Source organism: Festucalex cinctus, chromosome 2, assembly GCF_051991245.1.
Source record: "Festucalex cinctus isolate MCC-2025b chromosome 2, RoL_Fcin_1.0, whole genome shotgun sequence".
Classification (NCBI taxonomy): domain Eukaryota; kingdom Metazoa; phylum Chordata; class Actinopteri; order Syngnathiformes; family Syngnathidae; genus Festucalex; species Festucalex cinctus.
The window spans coordinates 4,566,282-4,589,685 of record NC_135412.1 but is presented as its reverse complement, the minus strand read 5'-3'; the positions used below and the strand labels follow the sequence as shown (position 1 = coordinate 4,589,685).

The window sequence follows — 23,404 nt, the reverse complement described above, 5'->3', positions numbered from 1 at the left end:
ACTGTTTTAATGCAGTATTGGCACCTCTGTCGTGTATCGAAAAACATTAAAGCCATTAAGGTTATTTTAGTTAATTAAAACTAATGAAAAACTAAAATTCAAAAAACAATATTGTTACCGAAATAAAATAAAAATGAAAATGCTTTTTAAAAAACGAAAACTCACTGAAACTACATTTTATGTTTACAAAACTAACTAAAACTAACTATAATTAGAGCAAACATGTCCTTCATTTTAGTCTTTGGTAATTAATGTAATGCATGAGCCTTTGGGGATGATTTTAAATGTGATTTTTAGTAGATTTATCTTGATATAAACCGGAATAATGACGTTTGAAAGTATGTCACACAGAAATGATGTCATTTAGCAGCAGCCAATAGAAAAGCACCAAAAGATGATGTCACTCCCATATTGTTTTAAAAATATTGCGCACAAGTAACACACATTTAAAAAAAAAATACTAATACTAATACTGAAACTAACAAACTAAACTAAAACTAAGCATTTTTAAAGAACTAAACCCATAAAAACTAAAAGAACCACCCTGAAAACTAATAAAAACTAACTAAAATGAAATATTCCCAAACTATAATAACCTAACTACCATATTACAAATAAATTGGTTTATATACTGTAGCGTTTTTCTAAATATGCAAAAGCACAAATAAATTATTTGTACAATTTTTAGGACTAAACACAATTTCTCTTCATGACATTATGTGGCCCTTGCGTCCTTCTGATTTTCTGGTTGTGGCCCTCAAATGAAAAAGTTTGGACACCCCTGACTTAAATGAATTTGATCTTCTCGTCATTTTTGATTGCTTGCTTTCCTTTTTGAAGAACGAACGAACACGCACGTTAATAAGCTAAAGGCTTGGGTTGTTTATTCAGGGCGTTGGCCCCTTTATTATACAATTGCTAATTTTAAATAATAAGTAATTTCATTGGTCATTTCAATTGCATATAACCCAACTTCAAAATCCAACAGTCTAATATATGACTCCTCTGTAAAATTACATAATTTCTTCCCAAAAATGAACAGGTGGGCACTACCAATATGCCTGCTTGTGCCTTTATTTTTAAATGTTTTTTTGTTTTTGTTTTTTGTTTTTAAATAAAACTTTGTTTACTGTACATAAACAATGAACCGTATAAATACAGTTTAATATCAGACAAATATATTGGGTAAAGTGGGTAAATAAGCGGTGGCCGTGACGTCATCTTCTCGCTGGCAGCGTGCACACGTCACTGGAGCGCACCATTTGGTTGCTAGGTCTCGGGGAAAAAAAAAAAAAAAAAAAAAAGGTCTCGGGGAAATGGGGGCTCCAGGTGGAGGAGTGGAACAGTCACTTGCCTTCAGTGCCGGTTGGCGTGGGTTAGCTCTTCCGCCTGGGAGACCCATGTGGCTTACATGTACCAGGCTTGTGTTTGAGCGTGTGAGTAATTCATAAAAAAAAAAAAAAAAAAAAAAAAAAAAAAAAAACAAGGTCTCAGGGGAAACCTGCTATATAGCCCACGCAGAGTCGCAGACACAGAGGTAGGCTAAAGTCATGACGATTTTTTTGTTGTTGTTATTTATATCTTGCTTTCGCAGCGTTCTCAATTAAGTAACAAGCTAAATGACTCAGAGGCGAATTCGTTTTGTCTGGGATTAAATTTCAGTTTGGTTTCGACGAGGATGGTGAACCTGCTACGTGCGTGTTCGGCTGCCCGTTATGTTTAGATTTTTATAGTCGTGAGTAGGGGATCATGTGCTTTCTTTTTATTTATTTTTTATTTTTTTAATATACATATTATGCAGCCCTGTGGTGGTTTGGCGGGGATGTTGTAAATTGTGAATAATTGTTCCTGTTGAACTGGAATTGAAACGGAAACATTTATTTATTCCGTTTTTGTTAAAGCTTTACTGTATGAATAAGACCGAGGCTTATTCCACAAAGGGACATTAACTCCAATGATGTGCAATAACTGAGTGTAGGCATTAGCTTTATTCGTGTGCTTGTTTATGCACTGCAGAAAGACGTCGTTTGCTGCACAATATAGATAACGCACACGCCCCCCAATGTGGTAAGTGTGTCCTTGGTGGAGCGCACAGATAAGTAACGAAGTCAAAGCAATGATTAGAAACGACATTCTCATCGTTCACAATTATGAAGATGTGCGTGCACAGTGCACCGGACTTGTGGCCCTTGAATTTGACATTTAATAGTGACAAACAGATGGACAGTCAGTCATGGTGACACTTGAGGACTTATACGTTAGGGAACAAACGGTGATTTCACTGTTGTTATTCTTAAAATCACAATTAAAGATATGTTACACACCCGGGTCAAGTGCCAAAAGGGGCAGCGATGGAAGTCGAGGTGTTGTTGTTGTTGTTGTTGTTGTTGTTGTTGTTGTTGTTGTTGTTTTTTCAACCCCGAAACAACTTACAAAAGTGCAATAGTGTCAGCGTGTTTAGCCAACAAATATTTTCACGTATTTACTTACATTTCTGTATTCAGTTGTTTTATATTCATCATTTTGTTATATGCAATTTGTTTGAGTACATTAGATTTACTTGCTACCATACTTTAATATTAGTTTTAGGGATGTTCGATACCACTTTTTTTTCAGACCGATACCGATACTCAGACCCTCAGTACTCACCGATACCAACTGCCGATACCAGTAGTACATTTTGACAAATAAAAAAAATCACTAAAAGATATTTTAAACAAATATATTTCCTTTAATTTAAAAAAAAAAAAAGAAAAAAAGAAAAGAAAAAACAGCACAGTCACTCTTCAATAGTCTTAACGCTCAAAATAAAACACAAAAATGCTCTTTTAGTTTAAGATTCACAATTTTGAAGTATTTCCAAACCGGTGAAGTTTTGATGAGAAACTGCTGCAAGCTAGCGCCACTTACAGGCAAGGAGGACTCACTTCACGTCTTCCCCCTCTGCCATCGCTCGCTTGTACTCGTCTGCGTCACGAGTACTCGAGTGCTTGAAAAAAACGCTGGTATCGGCCCGATACCGATACCGGTTATCGGTACTCGCCCATCCCTAATTAGTTTCATTGGAATTGCTTTGGTACGACATATTCAACCAGCACACAAGGAAAGAGAGGACAAACAGTGCGAGACTGTTCATGTTTGAAGAAGTTGAAATAAAGATGCAGCTTTACGGCGACAGGGCAACGTGATTTTTGCACATAAGTGGGCAACATTTTTGCAATAGCCCTGTGTTGTCAATTAAAATGTTGGCGCTGTTGGACTGTCTGCGATGGTATGGCTGGAGGACAGCTGGGACATACCCCGCTCCTCTTGTGAGGAGGATAAACGGTTCAGAGGATGGATGGATGGATGGATAATAAAGTTTAAAATATCTTATACATTTCATTCCACTTCACGATTGTGTCCCACTTGGTGTTGATTCTTCTCAAAAAAGTCAATTTTATGTCTTTGTTTGAAGCATGAAATGTAGCTTAATGTCACGGGGCAGGTGCGTAAGGGTGGGTTAGCTAGGACGGGTAAGGTGGGATGAGATTAATTTAAAGATTTGAGAACAAAAGACTCTGAAAATGAACTCTAAAATGTACAGGGAGCCAATGAAGGGCAGCCAGAATTGGAGTTTTGTAACTCCCTCTTAGGAGTACCAGTTCGAAGGTGAGCCGCAGCATTTTGGACCAACTAGGTGGCTGGCTGGCTGACTCCAAAATAAACTACATCGCAGTAATCCATGTGAAATGCAATGAAGGTAAGGATGACTCTTTCTAAGTTGTGTTGAGAAAGAATTGGCTTTACCTCAGCGAGTTGCCGAAGATGGAAAGCGCTGTACATGGATTTAACAATAGCACCAATTTGCAGGTCCAATTTAAAAAGTTGAAGACTGTTGGCTATAGATAAGTTGCTAAGAGGCCAAAGTCAGCAGTTTGGTGTGGAAAGGTACTTTCACTTTCATCTATTACCGCTTCAAACAGCAAAGTGTATGTAGGAATGGGGAAAAAAAAATTGTTGGTTTGCCGTGGTTGTATTCTTATTAATATTGTATGTCACGTGTTCTGTAAAGTGCTTTTCGAAGCGGCAGCTGCTGTGAAAACGCTAAATAAGTAAAGTTTGTTTGAGTTGAACTCTGGGCTGCGGTTTTAGATCAGTTCAGCAAGAAAGACTGCGAGACAGCAGAACATGCATCACAACCAAATCGTAATTCTAACCAGCCATGCCGCGGCCTCAAAAGACTGATGAGAATAACGTTTAAGGGTAACGGATGTTTGGAGTCTTGCAAACACCCCAGGCTAATTTTATTTGATGTATTTTTCAAAAGGAGAAGCAAGTGGTCTCAGGGCATTTTTAGCAACTTTTTTTTTTTTTTTTTACCTGAGTCCTTATTTATAATGTTATATATATACACAAATATACATGTATTATATGTATCCATGGCAGGGCTCGACAATGCGACCAATTCACCTGGCGCGGCACAAGTCTCCGGCATTAGCAAGTACTAGCTACCAATGGGAACGTAAACATTGACAGCGCTGATCATTGATTGACAGCATTCAGCGAAGCCGAACTGCAGTTGCATTCAAATAGTGTCGGACATTTCAAACTCAGATAGAAAAAAAGTCCATCAATGCATTTACCGTTTATAATTGCAAATATCTAAACAATGTAGGCTTTCTATCAATCTCTAAAAGCTGGCATACATTAAGAATGATGGCTGTGAAATCAGTTTGTTTGTTTGTTTGTTTTAAACGTAGTTACAATCAATGGTCCAACTAGTCACTTCTGTTTACAATAACTAATCATCTACTAGGCTTCCATCCCTAAAGATTATTTTAATGAAATTATTTTGCAAAAGTAAAGTAACTGATACACTAAAACTGTTTTGAAAAGTTTTGAAAATCCTTAGCTTGCAATAACTGCATTATGCCTGTTTACCATCTTTAAATTGGCACACAAAATGTTTCCGTAGCCGAATTCATCCATCCATTTGCTATTCCACTTACCCTCACAAGGGTCAAGAGTGGAGATCAGTTCAGGGTGTACCCCACTGCCTCCCACCCAAAAGTCAGCGAGGATAGGCTCCAGATCACTCATGACCCTAGTGAGGATGCATCCTAGGGATGTAACGATATCCAAATATCACGATACAATATTACAGTATCACGATATGAAGCTCACGATACGATAATTATCACGATATTGTGGGGAGGTTGGCGATATTTAAAAAAGGTCTCAATACTGTAAACAAAAAATGAGCTCATACTAAAAAAAAAAAAAAAAAAAAAAAAAGCACAATGTTGTGCTTTTGTACATAACAGCAAAACATATAAACTACCTTCAATCTCTAATAACACTTAATATTGAGGCACTTAAGCGCTAACGCAAGACCATATTGAGTTCCTCCACATATTGACTCGCTTCAACGCATTTTACAATCCCCTTCATCTGACAATTTGTGTATTTTAAACATTGAAGGGCCAAAACATGCCTAATGAAAATTAAACTGCACTAAAAAACTAGCCACCAGAGGGTGCTATAACTGCACAAATGGAAATCAAATTGACTTTTTTTTAATAGATGTGTAGCTTTTAAATATCGACGACGATATTGTGTCAGTTTTAATATCACGATTGCTGGTATCGTTACATCCCTAATGCATACTGTACTTCAGAGACAAAAAAAAGTAATAAGACAAAAGTTCAAATCTCAACTATTTTCTATTTATTTTTTTCCCACAACCTGCAAATAATTTATTGTTTCCACCTAGCTTACTTTTATTATTTTGTCCCTTTTAAGGGGTTCTGTGTCTAACCGTGATGACTTCCCAATCGCTGCCACGCCAAGGACAGCCATTGCTGAACAACGTTCAGAAAGGAACAACCTCCAACCAGACAACAACAGAAATCAACAAAGTTGGCCTGCATGCCAGGGGACAATGGGCCAGCAAGGCTGAGTTCCTCCTGGCCGTGGCAGGCCAGATCATCGGTCTGGGCAACGTATGGAGGTTCCCGTACTTGTGCTACAAGAATGGAGGAGGTAAAATAAATGAGGGAAAACAGTGCAGGAGTGCAAACAAGTACTTGAAATGAGCTTCTCCCACTCACACATCTTGCCTTATTGTATCTTGCTAATCTTTTCTAAGCATTCATAAGGTTTTATAGTATCCACTTCACAGAATGAATCATGAAAAGTAAATGTTTTTTTGTGTGTCCAGGTGTGTTCTTTGTACCTTACCTTTTGTTCCTGGTGCTGTGCGGCATTCCCTTGTTCCTCCTGGAGACTTCGCTAGGCCAGTACACGAGCCTAGGCGGGGTCAGCGCCTGGAGAACCATGTGCCCAATATTTGGAGGTATATTTGTATTGCACTTGATTATTTTATATCTTAAAAGCCAAACTAAATCAATTGACACATTGTAAACAAGCAGGATAAATACAAGTATGAACCTATTACAGTACATAGCACGAGACAAGTGATCCAAGAGTGTTACACCCCCTTTCATGCACACAACAAATACGTTGCCGGGTTCGAGGCTAGCCATCACTTGATAGAACAGTGAAAATCTCCAAACACGAAGAACAATCCCATCCACTATTAAAGAGTCAAGTACACTTCACAGTTTTGAAGAAGGTCCGTTTAAAAATTAAGCTACGTGTGTGCAGGTGAAGTGGACGCTATCTGGCTCGTTAACTCTTTGACTGCCACAAACGTTTAATCACAATTAATAAAGTTACAATGTATGCCGCCATAAACGTTAAATGACGTCAACTACGTTTTTTTTTTTTTTTTTTTAAATCAATGGGCAGTGACGCATCTAAGTGCAGCGCCGCCTGGTCAATGGGTTGTGGAATCAAAAACACTCACTAACTATGGCCACCAGATGGCAGCATTGTATCTCTTCAATGGGCTGACCGTGTATCAAATTACAATGAAAGATGACGAAATCTGATGAACTAGAACGTTTTCGCGAATGATAACGTTTTGATAACGTGTGGCAGTAAAAGAGTTAATGGGATTTAAAACACGTAATTTGACACCTCTGTTGAAATCATTGTCAGAGTGTATGTTTGTGAGTAAAATATATGAACGTCTGCGAATACTGTTAGGGCGGCCTGGAGTCCTTTAGGTTGATTGCTGCTACACCCCCAACGACTTTTACCTTCATCAGTAGGTATGCGATAAAAAGCTCCGTTTGGTTTACACCCTTCTCTATTGGTAAAAGCGACCGGACAGCAAGATATGACCATTTTAGAACATGATTGATTAGATACAGTAAATTATATGCTGTACGAATTTCAACGATTGCAATATAGGCAAGTGGTTCTCTTGCTGTCCAGCATCCTCCTGATGTTCCGATCAGGACTGTGATGTCACGTGCAAAAGGTCTATAGCAGGGATGTCAAATTCATGTTAGCTCAGGGGCCGCATGTAGGAAAATATATTACCAAGTGGGCTGTATCGGTAAAATAACGGTATATAACTTAAAAACGATTGCCGTCAATTATACGCAGATTTTCGCTATTTGTGTGCCAGCCCAAAATTACGGAGCTCAACTGTTATCATATTGTTCCAAAAAATAATACAAATGCAAATGGAACGCGGCAACACTGACTTCTGGATGTGTTAAATCGACCTGCTTTACATATATATTGTTCCCAGAATGCATTGCGTGGCGCAGTTAATGACATTATAAGGACGCTAATCATTGTCATATAGATTTGTGTTACCAGTAATTGAATTTGTGTTGTATTTAATACGTTTGTCGGTCATGATTAAAAATAATAATAATAATTATGGGAAGAAAAAAAAAACGTAACTTTAAATTGTGTATAAAATAATGACATCCAGGACGATCCCCCCGTACAAGTTGCATTGCTCAAGACTGCTTGTGAAATAACAAATTTTATATATTTTGATTGTGGCCGGCTGATTAATTAGTCCGACATTACAATTTTTTATTTTATTGTATTTTTTTTTACTTTACAAAATCATCTTGCGGGCCGGGTTAAACCACGTTGCGGGCCTGATCCGGTCCGCGGGCCTTATGTTTGACACCCCTGGTCTAAAGGGAGAGATCGAGAGAGCTGGCTAAAAATGCAGGGCGGAGCTACGTGCGCGGCTGCCATTAGCATTAAAACGAGTAAAAGAGTACAAGACTGGGCTGCCAGCAGTCCAAACCTGTCTCCCATTGAAAATGTGTTCATGAAGCGCAAAATCTGACAATGATGGTTGAGCAACTGAAGTTGTACTCTAAGCAAGAATGGGAAAGAATTCTACCTCCAAAGATTCAACAATTAGTGTCCTTAATATTCACTTATTGAGTATAGTTAAAGGGACAGGTGATGTAACAGTGGTAACTAGGGGTGTTAAAAAAAATCGATTCGGCAATATATCGCGATACTACAGCACCCAATTCTCGAATCGATTCAATAGGCAGCCGAATCGATTTTTTAACATCCATTTTTGATGAAAAAATATTCAACAAAACGTCTAAATTTCACACCTTAAGCATGGAAGAATGTTATATTAATGGAACATTAAGCCTTAAATATTTTAATTTCAATGCTGTTCTAACGTGAAAAAGGTTACAACCTGTTTGTTAAATACAGTGGCTCACAGTTATAAAACTGAAGTTTGAGATCAATAATAAATTTTCATACAAATCTTACAGTGTACATGTACAAGTTCACTGAATGCTATTCTCTAAATTTGAGTTAAAAAAAATCGCAACAATCGACTTGTAAATTCATATCGGGATTAATCGGTATCGAATCGAATCGTGACCTATGACTCGTGATACGGATCGAATCGTCAGGTACTAGGCAATTCACACCCCTAGTGGTAACCATTCCCCATTCCAGCTTTTTTATTGTCATCAAATTCAAAATGAGTGAATATTTCCAAAAAACACAAATCAAGTTTAGCAGTTTGAACCTTAATATTTGGATTTTGCAATGGATGCAATTGAAAAGGATTTGCAAATCATCAGTTTTTATTTACGTTTTCCACAATGTCTCCATTTTATTATAGTTGAGGTCCACCACCGTTCAACAGATGGCAGTAAGATGTACTTGTTCTTGTCTGTCTGCAGGTCTCGGCTATGCCAGCCAGATGATGATCCTGCACGGGTGTGTGTACTACATCGTCATATTGGCTTGGGCTGTACTGTATCTCTGCTACAGTTTTCAGGCCCAACTGCCCTGGTCACACTGTAACAACTCGTGGAACACCGGTCAGTCATTCAGTCAGCGCAGTTGCCGCAGTCAGTTACATGTTGAAGTGTAATTTGTCTATTTGTGTGCTTCCCCGTAGAGGCGTGTTTCATGTTTGACCATCAAAACCAGACATCCAATGTGAGCAGCCTGCCTGAGAATGTCACGTCCCCTATTATGGAGTTTTGGGAGTGAGTGGATCCTCAGTAATGATTCATGCGTTGTAATTACCGTAATCGCCGGACTATAAGCCACACCTGATTATAAGCCACACCCACTACATTTCTAAAGGAAAAAGCATTTTGTCCATACATAAACCGCACCTGACTATAAGCCGCATGTGCCCACATTGAAAATGAGATATTTACAAAGAATGCCGGTACCATGTAAGTTAGGACCAGTGACCACTTTCATTATTGTAAAAGCAGAAGATCTCGCTTACCCACTTTCAACAGAATGCAGGTAAGTCATTCTTCCCCATGTCATGTACAATCACGGTGTCACGGCAAAATTAAATCACCATGTCGCAACACACTAGAAAGCACTACCAAAATCAATACAACAACTAGACCACTAGCAGGATAATTAACACAGAACACAGAGCTCCAAGCTCCCAGCGATGCTAGCATGCCATTAGCATGGTAGCATGCCATTAGCAGTATGCTAAAACAGCGCTAGCGCTAGTTTTTAAAGAGGCAGAGAGCAATAACAATGTACTCACGTTGCTTTTGATCAATCACAAATCCCTCAAAGTCCTCGTCTTCTGTATCCGAAACGAACTGGGCAAGTTCTCCATCAAACACACCAGGCTCTGTCTCATTGTCAGTCATTAGACACTAGGGGGCAACAAGCTTCCACTGCAGCAGCAGCAGTGACGCGCCGCAAAAGATGAACGGCTTCCGGGTCAAGGAGAAACCAGCTTGCGAAAAACGGTTTACGGCCACATTTCATTTCCCGATTTGTGCTAAATAAACACATAATAGAACATCGGATAAACCCCCGTTTCCCGTTTTTCATTTTAATTTTTAATTCAACAAAAACGGGAGACGACACGTTTCCCGTTATTTGTTCATATACATCAAAACAAAAAACGGAAATCGGTTTGTTTCCCGTTTTCCGAGTCCTTGATTCAGAAGGAAAAACGAATGGCCGAAAAGTACACGGACCGTCACCGTCCCCACTCTCTCTCTCCCTCCCCACGCTAGCTGATCAGTCTTCTTCGCATATTAGTGTCACTTTAAGTGGCTCGTTAAGCTGTAAAGCAAGCAAAAAAAGAAAAAACAAAAAGAGGACACATGCTCACTGAACATGCACGCTTTAACTTAATGGCAGAAGTTCCCCCGTTCTTTTCATGTATCCTTCCACCGATGACCTCATTCACAGTACAAAATAGATCCCCAAAGATAAATCAATTTGTTGATGGGAAATCCTCCCACACAGAAAGAGAAAAAGATCAAATATTCTCTCGCTTCCAGTGTTAATTTCATTAATTTTATGACTACAAATGCTTGTTACAGTTCAGGATGAAAAATTCGTATATTAGCCGCATGATTGTATAAGCCGCAGGGTTGAAAGCGCGTGAAAAAAAGTCTTATAGCCCGGCAATTACGGGGTAATACAAGTTTTGCTGACTGTAACAATTAACTGTACGTTTGTATATTGTAGGCGAGAAGTGCTCCACCTGTCTGATAACTTGGATGATCTTGGTCCAGTAAGCTGGAAACTGGCACTGTGTCTTGCTGTTGTCTGGCTCGTCTGTTACTTCTGCGTGTGGAAGGGCATTAAATCCACAGGAAAGGTAAACATATGCCTTCACGTTCTTGAAAAGTATTTAAAGGGGCTGTCTGCCGGTTTCACTCAGGAAAATGCACTTTTTAAATACAGGATTTAAACAAACAAACTACTTCTCAATTTATAGATATGGGCTTTTCATAACGCATGGGGGTGATTTTGTCCTAAAGCCCCACACCCCCAGCCTGTATTTTGCCATTTTGTGTTTGTTTTGTAAACAGCGGGACGTTTCTGTGGAAAGACAGTGTTTACACCCCTCCAGCCAATAGCAGAGTGGGGGGGGCGCACAGATTTTTTTTGTTTTTTACTCACACATTCACACATGTAAGCTTCTGTGAGTGAGTGAGTGAGTGAAAAAAATAATAATAATCCGTGCGTACTTTCAAATTGCCGCGGGAGTGACGTCATGCAGCTGACACGTTCGCCTGGCCCCTTTTGCGACCCCCCCCCCCCCCCCCCCACCACCACCACCACTGTCTCATGCCTCCGACAGCGTTGTCAGCAGTCCAAGAATAAAGACTCATTTAAATATTTTAATGTTTGTCATACAATAAAATGGCCGCAAAGGCATTAAATGCATACAGGCACATGAAAAGACAAAACGTCCGAAAGGCAGAAGCATTAGCTCGTTTTGGAAACAGCATCACGACACATCAAAATTTAACTTCAAAATCCAGCTCTGGTTCTTCTGTTAACAAACGGTGCCCTTGTGTAATCAACAACTACAGAGTTATCCCTGTGAATGTTAACAACTTACAACAAACTGTCTCCTGTGGTCAGCATAAGAGAAAAAAAACAAGGCAGAGTTAAGCCCAATTCGCACTGGCTGCGGAACGGATGCGGTACGAACGCAAGGATAGAACGCATTCAAGTCGACGTGTCAAGTCACATCTGCTGCGGTGCGGTGCTTTTGTGTTGCGTAACGACTGCGGCGATGCGGAAGGTTTCCGCATATTTCTTCGGGAAGCCGCATGCGGATTTTCATGAAGCTAAAAAAATTACACAGGCTGGACAGGAAATCGGGCATCTCGCATCAAGTCAAATCTGGTATATTTCAAATTAAAACCGTTTGCGAAGTTTTTTTTTAGCTAGCTACATAGCATGAGTCGGACATTTAAGACAAAAAATGAGCTCAGAATAAATTAAACATGACGAAATGACACTATTTAAACACAAAACGTACTTACCCATGGTAGAAGTCCCAGAAATAATGTCCAAAAAGCATATCGACGTGACAACAGGCAAGCGTGGCTATTGTTTACAAATAGGACTCTATATACAAGGTTGTTATTTGGTGAACTCAACTCTCCAGCGTGAACCCCACGCGATCTTGTGGTCTGTCGGGAGCAGATTTCCGGACACGCAACCGCACGCTGTGTGAATTGCAGTCCTTCGGGAAGCCGCGCGGAAGCCGTACGGAAAACGCAACGCGTCCTTTCCGCAGTCAGTGTGAATTGGGTTTTAAACCCGTCTATCTGCCCACACAGCAGTGATTGCTCAATGTACTGTCGTCTCTGTTCTTCTTCGATACAACTGTTTGAGGTTCTCTGAAGGAAAACAAACGGCGATGGCCATTACCGGAAAAGGCGGTGCAATCTCAGATTTTCCCGGAAACATGACACGGCGATTTGTGCATTGAGTCCATAGTGATTTAAAAAAAGGGGGGGGGGGGGGGGGGGATTGATGTACTACAGTGGTATGAAAAAGTATCTGAACCTTTTGGAATTTCTCACATTTCTGCCTAAAATCACCATCAAACGTGATCTGATCTTTGTCAAAAACACACAGATGAAACAACAGTGTCTGCTTTAACTAAAACCACCCAAACATTTACAGGTTTTCATAATTTAATGAGGATAGCATGCAAACAATGACAGAAGGAGGAGGAATAAGTAACTGAACCCTCTGCCTAAGGATACTTAAAGAGCAATTGAAACCAATTTTTACCAAACAATTTAAGTCAGGTGTGTGCCCAATCACTGATGATTGGCTTAAAGCTTCCCTGCCCACTATAAAACACACACCTGGTCAGAATTGTCTTGATGAGAAGCATTGTCTGATGTGCACCATGACTCGCTAAAAAGAGCTGTCGGAAGACCTGCAATCAAGAATTGTTGGTTTGTATAAAACTGGCAAAGGATACAAAACCATCTTTAAAAGTCTGGATGTTCATCAATCAACAGTCAGCGAAGTTGTGTACAAATGGAGAGAGTTTGGCACTGTTACTTCCCTCCCAAGGAGTGGCCGCCCACCAAAGATGACGCCAAGAGTTCAGCGCAGACCACTCAAAGAGGTAAAAAAGAACCCTAGAGTGTCTGCTAAAGACTTACAGAAATCACTGGCACAGTCCAATATCGCTGTGCATGCATCAACTATATGTAAAACATTGGCCAAGAATGGTGTTCATGGGAGGACTCCACGGAGGAAGCCACTGCTGTCTAAAAAAAACATTGTTGCTCGTTTGATGTTCGCAAAAAGGCACTTGGACACTCCACAGAAGTTTTGGCAAAATATTTTGTGGACTGATGAAGCCAAAGTTGAATTGTTTGGGAGGAACACACAACGTCATGTGTGGAGGAAAAATGGAACAGCTCACCAACATCAACACCTCATCCCCACCGTGAAGCATGGTGGAGGGTGCATCATGGTTTGGGGCTGTTTTGCTTCCTCAGGGCCTGGACAACTTGAAATCATTCATGGAAAAATGAATTCAAAAGTTTATCAGGATGTTTTGCAGGAAAACCTGAGGCCGTCTGTCAGACAGTTGAAGCTAAAAAGAGGATGGATGCTGCAACAAGACAATGATCCAAAACACAGAAGCAAATCGACTTCAAAATGGTTTCAGAAGAACAAAATACACGTTCTGGAGTGGCCAAGTCAAAGTCCAGACTTGAACCCCATTGAGATGCTGTGGCGTGACCTCAAGACAGCGATTCATGCCAGACATCCCAGGAATCTGACTGAACTACAGCAGTTTTGTAAAGAAGAATGGGACAAGATCAGTCCTGATCGATGTGCCAGACTGATCTGCAGCTACAGGAAGCGTCCGGTTGAAGTTATTGCTGCCAAAGGGGGGCCACAAAATATTAAATGTGATGGTTCAGTTACTTATTCTTCCCCCCTTCTGTCATTGTTTGCATGCTATCCTTGTTAAAATATGAAAACCTGTAAATGTTTGGGTGGTTTTAGTTAAAGCAGACACTGTTGTTTCATCTGTGTGATTTTGACAAAGATCAGATCACGTTTGATGGTGATTTTATGCAGAAATGTGAGAAATTCCAAAAGGTTCAGATACTTTTTCATACCACTGTATGTTACTGGCTTGGTCATTGCTTTCCAAAGTAAAAACAGATGTTTGCAAATATGTCTTATTTTGATTAACTCATTTACTCCCAATAACGTATAACTAAAAAATGTTAATGCTCTAAGTGTCCCAAAGACATATTTACACGTTTTTTTGTTTTTGTTTTATGCTAGAGCATACAGAAGGCTTTGATGCAGCCTCTCAACTGTAAAGAACAGTTGCAGAAATGGTAGTTATTACACAAACGGCCAGCAGGTGGCAGCAGAGCAAAGGAGATCAACCAGGGCCATGTAGAAAAAAAGCTCAATTACTTTTTAAATAGATTTGCGAAAACTGATGAAACTTAGCTCTCTTGTAATGCTAATTGCTGCAAAATGGAAACAGATAGAAACATACTTTCTTTCCAGATGAAAGAAGAGACTTTAATCTTTCTTTTGATAGGTTCCATGCTTTTATAGCAATAGAACACAATATTCTGTGGGCCTTGCAAAATCAGTTAAAATCCAGTCAAACAGCCGGGAGCGAACGGGATTGCTTCTGTGAAAATGGCGGCGAGTGAATGAGTTAAACACAGAAGTTAATCAGTCTTATTTCATGAAGGACTACAGAAATCAGTGAATAATTATAAATAAATAATATTTGTTGATATGCTGAAATTAACAAGATTTGGACAATTTTAAACAAAAAAAAATTTATCCAAATGATTACTCGATTAATAAAATAGTTGTTCATTTATTTGATAACTTGTCACTTAATCGATTAATGTTGACAGCTCTACTTTTCGTTGTCATTCATCTCATTTCTTTTTGCACGGTGTATTTTCTAGGTGGTGTATCTCACGGCCACCTTTCCATACGTGATGCTGTTTGTGCTGCTGGTGCGCGGTGCAACGCTGCCTGGGGCAGCCCAGGGAATCATTTACTACCTCAAACCCAACCACACTCGCTTGGCAGACCCACAGGTGCTGACGGACGATTGCGTCTGTAAAGTTTGACCTTTAGGTTTTGCATCACATTCTTTATCTATATGAAAGTTTGGTTACAAAGGCGTGTTGTTTGTACCTTGTCTTTTCTGTTTGTAGGTATGGATGGATGCCGGTACACAGATCTTTTTCTCTTATGGAATCTGTTTGGGGAGTCTCACAGCCCTCGGCAGTTACAACAAATACAACAACGATTGTTACAAGTGAGGCGCTTTTATAATACAGTCATACACACGCAGCCGCACAAATCAAGTCAAGTGATTTCAAGACCATACTCTGTGAAATGGTAGAAGCTAATGGTCAGATGGTTTCCAGAAAGAATGAAAGGAATGGCCCAAGAAAACACGTTTGGACACAGCCACACCTTAAAGAAAAGCCTGAGCGACCCAATTTCCCACACTCAACTCAGTCATGCCTAAAAAGCAGCCAAGCACTTCTTAGCTTTTGGCTTCTTTTCACAGCTAGCTAAGGCCATCAACTCACGACATACAGTTGCCAGATATTTTCAAATGTGTTTTGTGTCAAATTTGATATCCAAAAGATTTCATGTGTGCGTGTGCATACAGGGACTCGTACCTTCTGTGCCTCTTGAACAGCAGCACCAGTTTCTTGGCAGGCTTTGCCATCTTCTCAGTGCTCGGCTTCATGGCAGAGGAGCAAGACGTGGACATCGCCACTGTGGCTCAGTCAGGTGAAAACGCAACATCAAATGAAGATTATCGGGTGATCACATTTTCAAAATGAAGAAAAAAGAAAAAAAAAGTTTAGCTGAAAATCAAATTTACAATACATTCTCACCAGGAACGTTTTATAGCAAATTTAATCATGAGTCAATTTGGTGACTGGTGGTTGTGTTATCCTTTCAAACATACATAGAAAAACTCATTCAACAGAAATAAATACTTGAGAACTGTAGAGGGTACTTGCCATTATTTTATAATTAACTGCCAGATCAAAAATCTCTGTAATAGATGCACCAAAATTAGAACATTAGAACATTTATTTTAAATTTGCATTAAAAAAACAACAACAAAAAAACAACAACAACATATCAACTTGGACGAGCTGATCCGGCTCCTTCTGTCATCTGACTTTAACCACAGTTAACTCATTCACTCCCAGGCGTTTTCACTGTTTTGTTTTTTGACTGATTTTGCAATGCCCACACAGGATATTGTGTTCTATTGCTATAAAAACATGGAACCTACCAAAAGAAAGAATAGTCTCTTCTTTCATCAGGAAAAAAAGGTATATTTTTATCTGTTTCTGTTTTGCAGCAATTAGCATTAGAATATAGCTACGTTTCATCATTATTCATAAATTTGTTGAGAACACTGGGAAAAAGAGCTTGTTGCAACATGGCCCGTGCTGCTCTCTTATACTCTGTTGCCACCTGCTGGCCGTTTTTTGTAATAACTACCATTGCTTTAAGCAACCTTTTCAGGTCTGAAGCTGCATCAAAGCCTTCTGTATGCTCTAGCATTTAAAAAAAATATAAAATAAAAACGTATAAATACGTTTTTGGGAGTGAATGAGTTAAAATGTCTCCAAATGTTACTGCGTTTTCAGCTCATCTTGTACAAACCACCTTTGTGTGTTGTCCTTTCCTCTCCTGTTTTCTCCTCCTTCTCTTTCTGTCTGCGACTGCGCAGACGAGGCGGAGCAATGCGTACCACCTCCCCCACCCCCACCCTCCCTCCTCCCTCTCTGAGCACGGCAGCTGAGACACTGCCAAACCTCACTTCAGACACATAAAAAAGAGAGAGCAACATAGGTAGAGAGAGAGAGAGAGAGGGAAAATGACTCTCGAGGGAAGGTGCCGGCTCTCATCGTTCACTTCAAAGAGTACCGGCTCGTTCGCGACCGACACATCACTACCTAACGCCCATTCGCAAATAGATGTAGTTGGATTAGTCGTATGAATTGCTATGACAACCGTGCCATTGTTCACATATGTCATATCTGCATATCAAGCAAGACGTTAGCATACGTGAGCAGACCTCATTTCAGCCACCATCAGAGGATCAACTCTGGCGTTTTGTAGCTTTTCGATGTACTTTTATATGCCCCTGACAGGGCCTGGCCTGGCCTTCATCGCCTTCCCTCGAGCTGTCGCCATGATGCCTCTTCCCCAACTCTGGGCCGTCTGCTTCTTCCTGATGATCATCATGCTGGGGCTAGACACGCAGGTGGGTAACGCACACACACAGGATCACTATATATACCAGGGGTGTCAAACATATGGCCTGCGGGCCGGATCAGGCCAGCAAATGGGTTTAATCCGGCCCGCGAGACGATTTTGTAAAGTTAAAAAAAATAAATAAAAAGAATGTAATGTCGAATTAATCAGCCGGCCACAATCAAAACATACAAATTTGTAATTTCACAAGCAGTCCTCAGATGAGTAATGCAACTTGAACGGGGAATCGTCATCCTGGATGTCTTTATCTTGCACTCAACTTAAATTTTTTTTTTTTTTTAAATCATACACAGACATAAATGTGTTAAATATGACACAAATTCAATTACTGGTAACTCGGGGTGTGAATTGCCTCGTACCTGACGATTCGATCCGTATCACGATTCATTGGTCACGATTCGATTCGATTCCGATTAATCCCGATATGAATTTACAAGTCGATTGTTGCGATTTTTTTTACTCAAATTTAGAAAATACCATTCAGTAAACTTGCACATGTACACTGTAAGATTTGTATGAAAATGTATGATTTATTGATCTGAATCTACAGTCTTATAACTGTGAGTCACTGTATTTAACAAACAGGTTGTAACATTTTTCATGTTAGAACAGCATTGAAATAAAATATTAAGGCAAGGCAAGGCAAGGCAAGGCAAGTTTATTTGTATAGCACATTTCATACACAAGGCAACTCATTGTGCTTTACACGAGGAAAGACAACACATAAGCATCAAGAAACAGTAGTTAACATTCAGAGGAAGAAAAATAAATGAAAATAGGTTACAAACTAACAATCTTAAAACATTATTCAACAAACTTTAAAAAATGTAACATAAGGAAGTTTAAAATGATAATGATAAAAATAAAAATAAAAATAAAAATATAATATATTAAGGCTTAATCTTCCATTAATATAACATTCTTCCATGCTTAAGGTGTGAAAGTTAGACATTTTGTTGAATATTTTTTCATCAAAAATGGATGTTAAAAAAATCGATTCGGCTGCCTATTGAATCGATTCGAGAATTGTGTGCTGTAGTATCGCGATATATTGCTGAATCGATTTTTTTAACACCCCTAATACACAGACATAAATGTGTTAAATAGACTCAAATTCAATTACTGGTAACGCAAATAGATATGACAGGGATTAACGTCCTTATAACATCATTAACACCCATGCAATGCATTCTGGGAACAATATATATGGAAAACACGTCCGGAATGTAGACCGGCAAAGTGTTGCCGCGTTCCATTTGCATCCGTGTTATTCTTTGGAACAATATGATTACAGATGAGCTCCGTAATTTAGGGCTGGTCCACGAAAATATGCGTATCAATTATGGCAATTGTTTTTAAGTTATATACCGTTATTTTCCCGATGCGGCCCACTTGATAATATATTTTCCTCCATGCGGCCCCTCGACGCGGTGAAACGCTCGCGAATGAAGTAAGTCTACCATTGCTACCATCCTTAAGAACTACCATCACAAAGTAAAATAAAACGACTTTATTATACAGTACAATTTATTTCTTTAATTACAATACAATAGCACATTTATTATACATAAAATAAGGTATATTTTTGTGTAGTTTTAAGGCTTATTTAGTAGAAAATTATGTTTTATAGGGACCTGGGAACGGATTATTCTCATTTTAATGGTTTCTTATGGGAAATAAATGTTCGGAAGACAAACTTTTCGCCTTACAAACCCTTTCTGGGAACCAATTAAGTTCGTGAGCTGAGGTATCACTGTATGTGAAACACACACACACACAAAAAAAAAGTATGAAATCTTCTCTCTATGTTCCAGTTTGTGAGTCTGGAGGCGCTGATGACATCCGTGACCGACTTGTACCCCCATCTGATCCGACGCGGCTACCGCCGAGAGCTGCTGCTGCTGTTTATCTGCGTTGTATGCTTCTCGATCGGGCTGATTATGGTGACGCCGGTAACTCGACCTCGGTGTGAACGTGTCGAACTGCCATTTTGGATTTCGTGGCACTGAGTAGTCCACTTTGTGTGTGTGTGTGTGTGTGTGTCTCCGTCTTCCTGCCGGCGCTGCAGGGTGGTCTGTATGTGTTCCAGATATATGATCATTTCTCCTGTAGTGGAGCCAGCCTACTGCTTCTCTCCATCTTCCAGTCTGTTGCAATTGGCTGGATCTACGGTAGGAAACGTAGCACATCCAAGTCACATGTTTGAAGCGCTCGAGCGTTTTGAGTCCCGGATTTTTGGAAATTCAACGTAAAATGCAGGGAGCAGAATGACATAAAAACACTTTGTTATTAAATTACTCACACACACTCTAGCTTTCCACTTCCTCGCTTCCACGGGCATTCCACTCAGAGTCAGTAGACCGAACATGGCCGCAGCTTACCCTCGATCGCAAGGAGACTGGCTCAAAGCCAGGCCCTTGTCTGTCTCCTCCAGACCCTCAATCAGCCCCTTCGTCTCACAGTCGGGTGGCCCCAGGGAGCCACTATTCAAGCCAGACCTGCCCAGGGACAAGAGCATTTTTAAAAAACAAACTGCGCAAGAATATGCCATGTTAATTAAGGCTAAAAATGCAATAAAAAGATAAGTTCCTATGCAGGTGATCATTATTAATAGGAAACGTTAGCAATGGACACTGACGCAACTGAATACCAAAGAAGCTTTTTTTTTTTTTTTTTTTTATGACTCTCCCAGCAGTAGGTGAATGAAGCACTAGGGTTGAAAAGAAGTCGTTTGAGGGGGAATTCCTCAGCAATGTAATCTCCACTAGGGATGTAACGATTTCCAAACGTTACGATACGATATTATCACGATATGGAGGTCACGATACGATAATTATCACGATATTGTGGGGAGGTTGGCGATACAAAAGAAGGTCTCAATATTGTAAAAAAAAAAAAAAAAGAGAGGTCATACCAAAAAACCCACAATAGAGAGAGAGACGCACCAATACAAGCATTAAAACAAATTGATACATTTTTATTATTAATACAATTAATAAATAATTCCCCACATATTGACTCTGTTCACAAGCATATTTCGTTCCCCTTCATCCGACCATTATCGTGGATTTTAAACATAGAAGGGCCAAAACATGCCTTGTGAAAATTAAACTGCACTAAATAACTAGCCACCAGAGGGTGCTAGGACTGCACAAATGGAAATCAACCCGACTTTTTTTTTTTTAACAGATGTGCTGCTTTTAATATCGTGACATGATGACGGCGATATATCGTGGCAGTTTTAATATCGCGATATCACGATATTCACGTTATCGTTACATCCCTAATCTCCACTACACTTTTTGTTCCTTATTTTACGGTGATGACTGTGATAGCCATGCAAATAAAATGTCGAATTTTATATACATGACTTTTTAAGTACTTTTTCCTCTCATCATAGCAGCGAAATATAGTGTAACGATTATTTAAACTACAACCACTTTTTTTTTTTTTTTTGCCCAAAGGTGCCGAGCGTTTTAGTTCAAACATCAAGGACATGACAGGCCACAATCCCCTGCTTTTCTTCAAGCTATGCTGGAAATACCTGACACCTGCCGTGTGCACTGTAAGTGACCTGCCATGAATTATAATGTACATCGTCGCTGCTATGTGAAAAACACTTGCCGGTATGTCCATTTGTTATTTATTTATTTATTTATTTTACATTTCTACGTTATCTGTATTCAGTTTCATCCCAAAAACAAAGATGGACGTGTTTTTCACACAGCAGCGACGACATACATATTTTAAATGTATTTATTTATCTTTTTTTGTTGTAAAAAAAAAAAAACATCTTTATATGACTTGTAGGCTACCTTCCTATTCTCCTTGGTCTGTTGGTCCCCATTGAGGTTTGGGAAAGGCCTGGTGGCTCCAGGCTGGGCAACGGCACTGGGCTGGCTCCTCACACTGTCCTCTGTGTCGCTGCTCCCAATCTGGGCCATCTACGCGCTCGCCAGTGCACCTGGCACCCTCACACAGGTTCGAACTTGTCCTTCAGTAGCTTGCGTTCCGTGAGTCCAAATGTTCTGGATGCACATTTCACTTACGCGTGTTCTTCTTTTCACCCCGTAGCGCTTTCAGCGGCTGTGCAAACCCACCATAAACTCGCCACAAGCCTTCCGATATCATCCCGACATCTCGGCCACTTACAGCCCCGCCCTTCCTTTCAGCGAGACGCCAAGGGAAGTAGCGAGTGATGCACTGTAAGGTTTTTGCAGGTTTGATTAAAGCGGGTGGAGTTTGGATCATGTGACCTTGAATGTTATGCCCACCAAGCTAATACAGTTTGGCTCAGTTTATTACAGTAGAATTGTTATTTTATTCTTTCTTAATGTTGCTGTTTTTTTTTTGTTTTTTTTTTATTCTCATTGTTAAATATTTATGATACCAAGGTAATCAATAATTATGTTACAGAAGTGGTAGCAGCTTGACACACTGCAGTGCGGTGATTTGTTGATAATCATCACTTCTGTGCAATAATGAAATGTTTACAATGTAGTTAGAACATTTTGTGTTAATGGTTAAGGGAATGACAGTGGATGTTCTAACTCATTTGCTACCAATAACGTGTAAATACTTTTTTTTTTTTTTTTAAGTAGGGATGTAACGATATCCAAACATCACGATACGATATTATCACGATATGAAGGCCACAATAGGATAATTATCACGATATAAAATAAATAAAAATAAAACACTATTGTGCTTTTGTACAATACAGCAATGAAAAATATAAAAATATTATAAAATATCTAAAAATTATATAAATGCCAGCACACATTGAGTTCCTCCACATATTGACTCGGTTCACAAATTACGTTCCCCTTCATTTGACCATTAGCGTGGATTTGAAATATAGCAGGGCCAAAACATGCCTTGTGAAAATTAAGCTGCACTAAAAAAATACTAGCCACCAGAGGGTGCTACGACCGCAAAAATGGAAATCAAACCGACTTTTTTTTTTTTTTTTAACAGATGTGCTGCTTTTAATATCGTGACATGACGACGACGATATATTGTGCCAGTTTTAATATCGCGATATCACGATATTGCCGTTATCGTTTCATCCCTAGTTTTAAGTATCCCAAATACGTATTTATACGTTCTTTTGTTTTTGTTTTTGTTTTATGCTAGAGCAGGGATGGGCAATCTCGGTACGCGAGGGCCGGTGTCCCTGCAGGTTTTCGATGTTTCCGTTTTCCAACACAAGCTGATTCCAATCAACGGGATCGTTATCAGTCTTGTGCAGAGCTTGTTGATGAGCTGATCATATATCAGCTGTGTTGGAAAACGGAAACATCGAAAACCTGCAGGGACACCGGCCCTCGAGGGCCGAGATTGCCCATCCCTGTGCTAGAGCATACAGAAGGCTTTGATGCAGCCTCTCAACTGCAAAGAATGGTTGCAGAAATGGTAGTTATTACACAAACGGCCAGCAGGTGGCAGCAGAGTAAATATCAACCAGGGCCATCTAGAAAAAAAGCTAAATTACTCACAATTTTAAATAGATTTGTGAAAACTGATGAAACTTAGCTCTCTTCTAATGCTAATTGCTGCAAAACGGAAACAGACAGAAACATACTTTTTTTTCCTGATGAAAGAAGAGACTTTAATCTTTCTTTTGATAGGTTCCATGTTTTTATAGCAATAGAACACAATATTCTGCGAGCCTTGCAAAAATCAGTCCAAATCCAGTAAAACAGCCGGGAGCGAACGGGATTGCTTCTGTGAAAATGGCGGCGAGTGAGTGAGCTAATATATCACTGTATATTTTGTTGTTTCTTTTCCTTTCGTGAAATAATCGGCAGGTAACACTCTTGCATGGTTATGATTTACATATGCACAATATGGCTATTGCCATACTACCTGAATATTCAGCAGTAGAGAAACAGGTCACTGATTTTGGGACATAATGAAACGAAACATA

General features: G+C 39.6%; 1 protein-coding gene across 1 annotated transcript; it reads left to right on the top strand.

The window, feature by feature from the left end:
- Nucleotides 1-1,324: 1,324 nt before the first annotated feature.
- On the top strand, nucleotides 1,325-22,765 carry LOC144013462 (sodium- and chloride-dependent GABA transporter 2-like). The gene is made up of 15 exons (XM_077512381.1): nucleotides 1,325-1,537; nucleotides 5,785-6,024; nucleotides 6,203-6,337; nucleotides 9,078-9,218; nucleotides 9,299-9,389; nucleotides 10,864-10,996; nucleotides 15,120-15,254; nucleotides 15,375-15,478; nucleotides 15,842-15,966; nucleotides 17,352-17,464; nucleotides 19,290-19,427; nucleotides 19,544-19,646; nucleotides 20,940-21,040; nucleotides 21,286-21,456; nucleotides 21,550-22,765. The coding sequence occupies exons 2-15, from the start codon at nucleotides 5,805-5,807 to the stop codon at nucleotides 21,682-21,684; spliced, it is 1,845 nt and encodes a 614-aa protein (XP_077368507.1). The 5' UTR covers nucleotides 1,325-1,537; nucleotides 5,785-5,804; the 3' UTR covers nucleotides 21,685-22,765.
- Nucleotides 22,766-23,404: the final 639 nt, after the last annotated feature.

What these genes read in the sequence shown, in the direction of transcription:
- LOC144013462 (XM_077512381.1), top strand. Translation starts at nt 5,805, where the DNA reads ATGACTTCCCAATCGCTGCCACGCCAAGGACAGCCATTGCTGAACAAC. An exon ending in GCATTAAATCCACAGGAAAG is followed by an intron (nt 10,997 to 15,119) that starts GTAAACATATGC and finishes TGTATTTTCTAG; the next exon opens with GTGGTGTATCTCACGGCCAC. An exon ending in CTCGCTTGGCAGACCCACAG is followed by an intron (nt 15,255 to 15,374) that starts GTGCTGACGGAC and finishes TTCTGTTTGTAG; the next exon opens with GTATGGATGGATGCCGGTAC.